This window comes from Drosophila yakuba, chromosome 3R (assembly GCF_016746365.2).
Source record: "Drosophila yakuba strain Tai18E2 chromosome 3R, Prin_Dyak_Tai18E2_2.1, whole genome shotgun sequence".
Classification (NCBI taxonomy): Eukaryota; Metazoa; Arthropoda; class Insecta; order Diptera; family Drosophilidae; genus Drosophila; species Drosophila yakuba.
The window spans coordinates 6,552,716-6,562,840 of record NC_052530.2 but is presented as its reverse complement, the minus strand read 5'-3'; the positions used below and the strand labels follow the sequence as shown (position 1 = coordinate 6,562,840).

General features: G+C 43.9%; 1 protein-coding gene across 1 annotated transcript; it reads left to right on the top strand.

Moving 5' to 3' along the window:
* Positions 1-1,159: 1,159 nt before the first annotated feature.
* On the top strand, positions 1,160-2,653 carry LOC6535772 (opsin Rh3). Its single transcript, XM_002096359.4, has one exon. The coding sequence runs from the start codon at positions 1,197-1,199 to the stop codon at positions 2,346-2,348; it is 1,152 nt and encodes a 383-aa protein (XP_002096395.1). The 5' UTR covers positions 1,160-1,196; the 3' UTR covers positions 2,349-2,653.
* The last annotated feature ends 7,472 nt before the right edge of the window (positions 2,654-10,125 follow it).

Sequence of the window (10,125 nt, the reverse complement as noted above, 5' to 3'; positions counted from 1 at the left end):
TTTTGAGAGTTGTGGTAAATTGGGGGGTTGAAGAATCGAGGGTTTGGGCTCTGTAGACCTGCGGAATCGAGGTGAATAAGCGAAGAACACATTCACACACACTAAAAGGCAAACAAAGGGAAATCAATCTTTGTACATACTTTTAGCATATGCACACGTATGATCCCCATGAAACAACCACACACATGCAAGGCCTTGTGTATATGTGTGCGGTTGTCGGCTTTACGGGGAATTGGGGAATATTTGCATGCCTTTGTGTACTTTTTCCATATGATTTATGACCTAAATTGTTGCTGCTCGCGTACATATAATTACACACACATCGCTTCGGCCATGTGTGTGTGTGTCGTCTTGGGACGCACGCCAAAGTATGCTACACTTTTTGTTTTATGAGTTAATAAGTAGGCGTGGCCCAGCCCAATTGCTACACTCTGATTATGGCACCGGATACCCACATAGCCGCCCAGCCACCTCACTGCCAGATGGGGAATTTCCGAACCTACATACATATATGTGCAGATCAGATAGCACAAACTTCTTCAAGTATACTTTTGGGGCACGCAATTTAGAAAATGTACCTCGGTGTCGGAGAAATTATTTTACCAGTCGACTGAGCTGCACTCGCTCTTGGGATCGAACCGCCTTTTTCTTCGAGTTCAAGTTTAATGGAGCAGCCGACTAAATTCCCTAAATGCACCGCACGTTAAATAGCCTGGCATATAGACGCGTTTAACATAATTCATAATTAATTATAATTAATTATATAAAGTAATTCAATTATTTCATATAATCTGGTTTTGCCTTCCTAATTTCAATAGGAGCTTTGTTTTTACTCATAAGAACACAATATTCTGTTTCAATTAGAAATGAATATGTTGTATATACTTTCAAGGTGAAACTCCCATCCGAAAATAAATGGCTTCGGCGTAAAAAAGTTTGGTTAACTAATATTTATTATGCAATCAGTTTGTTCGAGTAGAACCCAAAATGGGCAATACACTAACCTTTGGATGAGCTGCACTGCACCCTCAATCGAGAATCAATGCAAATGCAGTGCCAGCGAAAATGTCAGCAAGGGACTAGGCCAATCCCAAACGGCTAATCCCGCCGTGACATTGCTAATCCAATTCCGTTGGGCCGTATAAAAGCCCCAAGCTGTGCTGGCTGTGATTTTGTCTTGGCCCGAAGACCGGAGCATGGAGTCCGCTAACGTGTCGTCGAGTCTGTTTGGCAACGTGTCCACCGCGCTGCGGCCGGAGGCGCGGCTCTCCGCCGAAACGCGACTGCTAGGCTGGAATGTGCCGCCGGAGGAGCTGCGTCACATTCCCGAGCACTGGCTAACTTATCCGGAGCCGCCCGAGTCGATGAACTACCTGCTGGGCACGCTGTACATCTTCTTCACCCTGATGTCGATGCTGGGCAATGGACTGGTGATCTGGGTCTTCTCGGCAGCCAAATCGCTGCGCACTCCCTCCAATATACTGGTCATCAATCTGGCCTTCTGCGACTTTATGATGATGGTCAAGACTCCCATATTCATCTACAATAGTTTCCACCAGGGATACGCACTGGGTCATCTGGGATGCCAGATCTTTGGGATCATTGGCTCCTATACGGGAATCGCTGCCGGTGCCACGAATGCGTTTATAGCCTACGATCGATTCAATGTGATCACGCGACCCATGGAGGGCAAGATGACGCATGGCAAGGCCATTGCCATGATCATATTCATCTACATGTACGCCACTCCTTGGGTGGTAGCCTGCTACACGGAGACTTGGGGTCGTTTTGTGCCGGAGGGTTATCTGACCTCCTGCACCTTCGACTATCTAACCGACAACTTTGATACGCGCCTCTTTGTGGGCTGCATCTTCTTCTTCAGCTTCGTGTGCCCCACCACGATGATCACGTACTACTACTCCCAGATAGTGGGCCATGTCTTCAGCCACGAAAAGGCACTGAGAGATCAGGCTAAGAAGATGAACGTGGAATCTCTGCGCTCGAATGTGGACAAAAGCAAGGAGACGGCGGAAATCCGGATAGCCAAAGCGGCCATTACCATCTGCTTCCTGTTCTTTTGCTCGTGGACGCCGTACGGAGTTATGTCGCTGATTGGCGCCTTTGGGGATAAGACCCTTCTGACGCCCGGAGCCACAATGATTCCCGCCTGTGCCTGCAAAATGGTGGCCTGCATCGATCCGTTCGTGTACGCCATAAGTCACCCCAGATACCGCATGGAGCTGCAAAAGCGATGTCCCTGGCTGGCGCTCAACGAAAAGGCGCCGGAATCGTCGGCTGTCGCCTCCACCAGCACCACCCAGGAACCGCAGCAAACCACCGCCGCCTAATGCAAATTCCCACCCTACAGCCAGCCCTTCCAAAAAATGCTGACAATGATGATGAACTGAAACGGCAACGAACTCGTAATACCAAACGCCAGGGAAAATTGTATAAATATTTCACGGAGTTTCAGTGGCACTCTTGGTGCAAGGAGTAAAAAATGTTTTCTTGTTATGATTTGTAGTCACTTTTGTGTTTTTCAAAGAAATATAGTAATATTACAGCAAGCTACAGAAAAAAGCGTTGAAAAGAGTGGTCTTTTAAATTTAAGTTGAACTATTAAAATGAACTATTAGATGGGCAAACTCAAAAATGGTTTAGTTGTTCACAAAATTCTTTATGTTTCATTACTAGCAAAGTAAAAGGTTACAAAAAATTAATCTTCATTGACAGCTTTAACAGGCTTACAACACAGGTATCAATTTAATAAGCAAAACGTAGGAAACGCTAATCATTATGTCTACTCAGTTGATAACATTGATTAAATGATTTCTTTGAAATCTTTAAGATTTAATATATAATCAGTATATATACTGCACTATACTGCACCAGTTTTACTTTAAAAAAAATGGCTTTTAGTTTTATTATTTAGCTGATAAGGAAAATGTGCATTCATCCACCGGGAAAAACCTCTACCTCCCCACATGATGTAAAAATGTTGGAGTGAGCCCAACCCCGCTTTGAACTTTGGCCCCTTGTCAGTTGTCAATCGAGCACTTGACGCGGCCATTGCAGGGCACTCAGACGAGCCGAAGAAGGCGACTCGATGCTCCCAGGAGCGGAGATGGCCAACAGCAAAAGAGTTGGCCAAGAACAATGGGGGAATTGTGCCAGTTCCAATGGGATCCACAAACGGGAAAGCGGCTCTCTTGTGCTCTCTCAATTTCTCCGGAGAGGGAAAGCTTTAGCAGCTGGAAGGATCCTGCGCAGTTGGAAAAATATAACATTATTGGGAATGAAACATAAATGGGGGAATGCTGAATCGAACACGGCAGAATATTACAGGAATTTTGATAAATAACGAACTTGGGATCCACACACACTTAAATACCTGCACGTGGCACCCGAGGGAATTTGCATTTGTATCCTAACCATCAGAGTAAACAAAACAACAGCCGAAATCCACATTGAGTCCACTTGCATCCCGGTCTCATAAGTCACACGTCCTTTGGATCTTGGAGCCTGCGGTAACTGTCTGCAAATCAGCAAAACCTTGGCCACAAAGGATGCCTAGATTTTTGTGCCACACGACTTCCACATGGCCTCCACTTTGACTCACGCCCACCCCCACCCCAAATGGCATTTAACAAATTGTTGACCAAAGTGTTGCACCGTGTGTTTGTGTTGCGCTTCATTATTATTGTTTTCCCAGCTACCATTTCCTTCACACTTTTCATAAAGCCCCTCCCCTCCCTTTCCGCCCCTGAGTTTTCCTATCTCTGCCTTTCTTCTTGGCGCCTAGCCTAGCACGCTTTTCCACTTATTGCCTGCCGGGCATTTGCCAGAGCCTTTTCCCTGCGTCGTTATGCGGCGAACCCAAAAACCGCACACAGACAGCCAGCGCAAAACGAGCTGGGAAAATGGTGGAAAAGCCAGGGAATATCAAGGGGAGAAACGAGGCAGAAGCGGCAGAAGAGCGCTGAGCGAGTAGCGGGGCCATAAACCAAAATCGGTCGCAGCCACCGACGCGCGCAAATGGTAAAAACGAAGTAAAATTAATGAAAATCACACACACACACCCAGCCTGATATTTATATATACAAAAACAGACAGGCAGCCAGACGGAGCGGTCGGCGGGCAGAGACAATTAAAATGGCACCCACAGAACGTCCTTGCACCGCTGAGTGAATGCCGCCAGGCAACGCCACACAAACCACCCAAACCACCCAGCCCCCACAGGCCATGCGAAAACCAGCCACCGCACGACGGCACGGCACATTTGTCTTCCACGAAATTCGCTTTGGCTCTCATTAATTAAGATAATTAGGCCTTTTCGACGCCTTCAAAGTTCAACGTGCAAAAAAGGCCAAAGTGAAAGGAAAACGCACAACAAAATGTGGGCAACAAGAAGGCCGCATTTTGTGACAGTTCAACGTTCAGCATCGCATGTTGCAGTAACTCCCAAAAGGTGGGCTCTACAATTTGCCTCTAGCCATATATGGTATATGCAGTACATATTTGGCGTGGGGAAATTCTCCGTGGGCTTTCCTTAATGACTGGTTGGCGGCTTTCTTGCGTTTGATTGCCCCACATGGTCGCAAAACCGCTTATTCAAGGACCTTCGTCGTGCAGAGATATATTTTAAGGAGCCTTTGAATGCAACCGCAACAGAAATTGCGGACATGGTGGCAATCCAACAATTTGTCATCGTCAGAGTTCACTGTACAGTGGCGCAACCCGTTCAACGAAGTATGTACATATCTGTTCAATATAAGATTTTATAATATTTCAAATGATAACCTTTAAATACCTTTCCGTTAAACATAATTTCTTCTTTCAGCTTTCTCTAAATGAAGTTTACTGGATTATGATTAAAATAAACCCTTTGTTACAAATCATCATTAACAAACTTATCAAGTAATGATGCCTATTTAAATATGTTGTATAAATGTATATATGTATTTTAAGTCTCTCTAAATACTTCCAGTTTTCATTGCCCACTTGGCCATGTTTATATTTTGGCTTTGATGAAGCAAAACTCGATTTCCTTTTGACTTGCGAAAGTCAATTTCTTTTCATATTTTTGCATATTGCTTCAACTGATTAAAATCACTTGCAGCTGCATTCTCGATAGCTCATAAAAATGTCAGCTAAATTAGTTATAAATCAACTGGGGTGACCCCTTGCTGTTTTCTAGCAAACTCAACTTGAAATGCACAAGACACAAGGCAGCTCACAACTTTGTGAGCCAAAATGAAGCCATAAATTATACGAACTAATAATTATATGCCATCAAATTGTTGTAAGCAGCGGCAGCGGCAAAGGCAACGCAAAAGCTACAGCAAAAGGCAGCAAACGGGAAGGCTAAAGTCAGCCAGTGAGTTTAACGGCCAACATAAATTATAGACATTTAAAAATGGGGTGGTGGATGCCACGTTCACTTATCGGATGGGGGGGGGTGGGCGGAGAAGGGAGCTATGCGGCATGGAATATGCGATTTTTATCACAGTTTATGCACTGCACACAAAGTCAACATAATAAGGTCAACACGCACACAGGACTAAGGACGAACTGCTTGTGGGTGGTGGGTTTTGGGTGGCGCCTAGTTGGGTGTCGCTTTAATTAAATGGCAACATCCAGCGCGTCAGAGAGCAAAGTTCGAGGACATCTGCCAGTCGACGCTTCACAGCCATTTCGCCCTGCCGTCACAATTTTTTACAGCCCAGCAATTTGCAACAAAATTAGCCCAAAAACGTTACGCGGCCATGGCCGTGCCTCATTCAGAATCCACATAAACAAAAGATTGGGTTAAGCGTGATCGTGGGAATCAGGAATGGAGCATACTTCTAAGTGACTCTCCATGGATGGGCCATCATGACAAATGCCTCGTTGCCACCTCTTTTTCCTGGCGCAACAGCCTCATCCCGGATCCCTGTTTTACTCCTCCTCCAGAATGGCATTCTCGTCCATATCTTGGCAGTCGTAAAGTTCCTGGCATGGCAACAAAAAAGAGCGTTTAAATTTTGTAATTTAAATGCAAATTGACAGGCAAATGACAAACATTGCAATTAACGAGGGACTAGCGGGCGTATACGCAATGTGGCCACAGACTCACAGTGGCCGGACCAACTCAACCAACTCAGCCAACTCGGCGAACAGCGAGACTCCGCAACAGGACATAATTTAGGCCCTGCTACGTGGAGGGCTAAAATGGTCGGAGCCTCATCTGCGGATAGGTAGATGGTCGGCGGGCCAGGATGGTCGGTAATGGTCTGGACTCGAAATGGGAATATGCAAATCTTTCTGGTTAGCGCCTGCATTTGCAAGTCATGGAGCACTCGGCCTGTTGGGCAAAAACGGTCTCCACCAATTGAATGACTCGTCGAACGGAGCCCTTGTAGGTACTCACATCGATTGATGATGGTGGAGGCCTCAATGGAATTATTACAGAATATGTCTGACATTAAGTTCAGTAAACAAAGGACTTTCTAACTACTTATTCCTAAGTAAATCAACATTTGTATTTGTAATGTTTTGGTCATGGCAATCAATCAAAAATATCAATATAAATTGTATTATATACTTGCAATTCGGATTAGAAGAGTTAGAATAAATAAAAGCCTTGCTGAATGTGTGTGTTGGTTTTACAACTACGAGTTTTACTTTATTAAAAGTAACGAATTTCGTTTAATTTCTGTGGATGACTTCTGCAAATTGGATTCTGAACCCTTTGCAAATGGAAAAGAGTTCGTTGGCCCGCATGCAAATTATTTATTTTATTTTTGTTAAAGTTTCTTCAAAACTTGACCAGTGCTGTCCCAATTTCAAAGCGATATAAATGGCGATAAATTAGAAAGGTAAAATAGCTAAATAATTGACTACATTAATATTGTATTTATTATGCAGTTTTGGCGTTTTTATAGCTAAGTCATTTATTACATGAAATTATTAAGGCATGGAAACTATTTAGAATCCCTCCAGATGCTTGGAGATAAATAAAACTTAAAAGCAAAGAACAGTGAAGTAGAGTTGTCGAATTGGCAACATTTGACGTGACCTCTTGGCTTCATTGCCTAACCTCTGCCACCAAGTTCATTTTTGGTTAGGAAGTTGAAATGACACAAACTGCAATGCGGCCCAGGCGCGTCAAAAAGTATTCGTTTGAGAACTTTTTATTCACATTTTGTTTCCAGTACTGGTTTTCCTGTTGTTTTTTCTTGACTTGAGTTGATGTTGGTTTTGCTGTTGCTGTTGCCGGGCAAACAATGAAGAAAAGTGTTGGCCTGTCTGAGGCAGGCACTTGGCTGGCGGCCAAGCAAATCCATGGCCTGCACATAAACACATTCATTTCCGCTGCCAAGTGAGTCAGGGGAGCACTTTTGTCGGTAAAGATATGTCGTCTTTAAAGTCGTGGCTATGACGTCGCCAGGCATCATAAAAATGCCAACTATGCGCATTAATTATACGCAAATTGTTCATTGTTCGGGGCTGCCTCTAATCGCATTAACCATGGCAGCGAAGCCGGCTAAACTTGTGGTAGACTTTTCTAATTTATGCGCCTAATTGACTCAAAGTAAAATTTGCTCTTGCTTGACATATTTTGCGTGGGTTCCTGGGCTCGTTCCTGGTCTCATCTGCCCCCCAGCGTTCCATTCCCTTCCGCGTCCTTCCGCGTGTCATGTAAATGTCAAACTTTGAGGCAGATCCAGATCCTGAACAGCGGGCGCGGGGAAACTTTCGCTTTATAAATAAAATTACGAGTGGCAAAGAGCAGAAATACAAGCTACTAATTTATGCAAATTGTTTTGTTTGACAAATTAAGTGAACATTAAAATTATTTCCCCTTGCCTTCGAGGCTCTGCATAAATATTTTCAATTACCCGGATTGTCGAAACTCTCCATAGCCGTCAACTAAAGACTGACACGTGTTGGCTGCGTACTGTCTGCCTGTCGCCAACTGATCTTATCCCACTTCTAAGCGTGGCCATAGAAGTTTAAGCAAAAGATGAATTCCATTAAAAATTTCATTTTAAACATATGATAATACAAGTCTTCGCATGTGGAACACATCTGCCTACCCATCCAAATGGATTAAATGAGAGGTCACATGCAAAAATGAGAGATGCCTGCGGACCAAGTTAAAACTGCCTTTATTTGAGGCAATTAACACACCTGAGTAATGGCAGATTAGCCCACATATCCACACCCACCCCATACCACAGCCTTGGAGGCACTTAGAAGTGGGCCGGACTACGCATACGCCCCGTTGTACGTGGCCCCACTGTTGATTGCCTTCGTTCTGCCTAGTCATATGGCTCATACGCCACGTTGTATTTATTTGTTCCCCCTGCAAACTGCAGCTGAAGCTCGTTAGCCAGCCTCGTAAAAATCAAATTGCCCGATCCCGAGTCAACCAGGACCCAGGCTCAATCTGCTCTGCTGCTAGTTAGGCAGGAAGCTCGTAGCTCCCAGCTACCAGCTACCACGAGCTGTTGTTAAAAAGTTATCCTTGGGCGGCAGTTTTACGAGCTCAACTTGGTATGTAGTTGCCTGCCATTTTCTGCTTGTTAGCATCGAGTTTTAGTTGACAATGTTGGCAGCGGCATTAGGCAAACATCGGAAGCAGCCCTGCAAAGGAGGAGGTGTATCCACAGCTACAGACCCGCATGTGGCTTCCAGATGGGGTTGAAAGTCTTTGATTTGCGTTTTGCCTTTTATGCTCACTCAACTTTCAAGCAGTTCAATTTCAAGTTCAAGTTGCACGGATGACACAGAAAACCTTTAGCTTGTTATATTTTTAATGCCGAGCTTTCAGCAAGTTTTTATTACTTTCCTTGGCTGCTGGTTTTGATCGACTTTCTTCGTTCGGGGAGTTTGGTGCTGCCCTCAGGCACATTTCAATTTCAAACCATGCATCCCCTGCCATCCCACAAAACGAAAACAATATTTTATATATTTTATATATTTTAAGCGCCTTGTTATAGTTTGTGGCAACAATAACAGAAAGTTATTTCCGGGCAAAGCTTATTGGGCTGGATTGAGAGGACCCAAGTCTAATACGAAATTGATTTGTTATGCCAAAAAGTATAAAAACTTGGCCCCGAGCTACTCTTAAATCGAACGACAAAGGAAACTGAACTGAAACTTTTGCCTTTCGAGTTACGAGTATTCCCAAAATTAGAAACAAAAGCTTGGATTTGCTTGGTTTGCTCTGTATAAACAGGAAATGGCCAATGCCTTTGAGCTTGCAAAGCAGATTTTCGGCTTGTGTTTCAAATCAATTGCCGATTCATGGATGACATATAAGAAAGTGTGTTATGCTGAACTACCAAATGTAAAGGCATGCAATCAAATAAATATTATTTTTTCCGTTTCACCCAAGGCCGCACGGACTCGACTAATTTACAGAACTTACAAAATCATATTTCCATAACAAAGCCGCACTCATTGGACATCCACTATTTTGCATATTGCGTACGAAAGACCAGAATTCATACAAAGTGAATGCAAAATACTCTTACGTACTACATAAGCACAGATGTACACAACCCGATTCCCAGCACAGATACGTTCAATAAATATGCAAAATCTGTGGTAAAATAATTTTCCTTTTAATCCCTTAAAATAGAAAATCAATATGCTGCAGTGCCACAGAGAAAGTTGGGCCAGTAATTTCCGAAATCGGGCCAAAAACGGGGGTTAGACACAATGCCTGCATGACAAGTAGCCCCACAACTCACACGTAAATACACATATACGAGTATTCGAATCAGAGCTTCGCATATGCTGGCAAGTGTTGCCAGAGTAAAAACAATTTATTTTTATGTGTCTATGTATAAAATTAAAATTTGCATAAAGTCCAGCAGTGGCTGTGACTCATCCCGGCTCTGCCGCCGGCTCAAAATCTGGGAGATCCCAGTCTGGCCATGGGAAAGTTCACAAAGTTGTGACTGCAAACGAAATCGCCGTCTGCCTGTCAGACTGTCATTTTCTCAGTTTGTCACTTTGTCAGTCTGTCAGCTTGTCGGTTTGTCAGTCTGTCAGTAAGTCGCTGTGACGAGTCTTTTGCAGTTCAGTGTGTGACAACTGATCCGATTGTTACTAACGACTAATACTTATTTTATT

Bases quoted from the DNA above. Each gene is read 5' to 3' on its own strand.
- LOC6535772 (XM_002096359.4), top strand. From the start codon at position 1,197: ATGGAGTCCGCTAACGTGTCGTCGAGTCTGTTTGGCAACGTGTCCACC.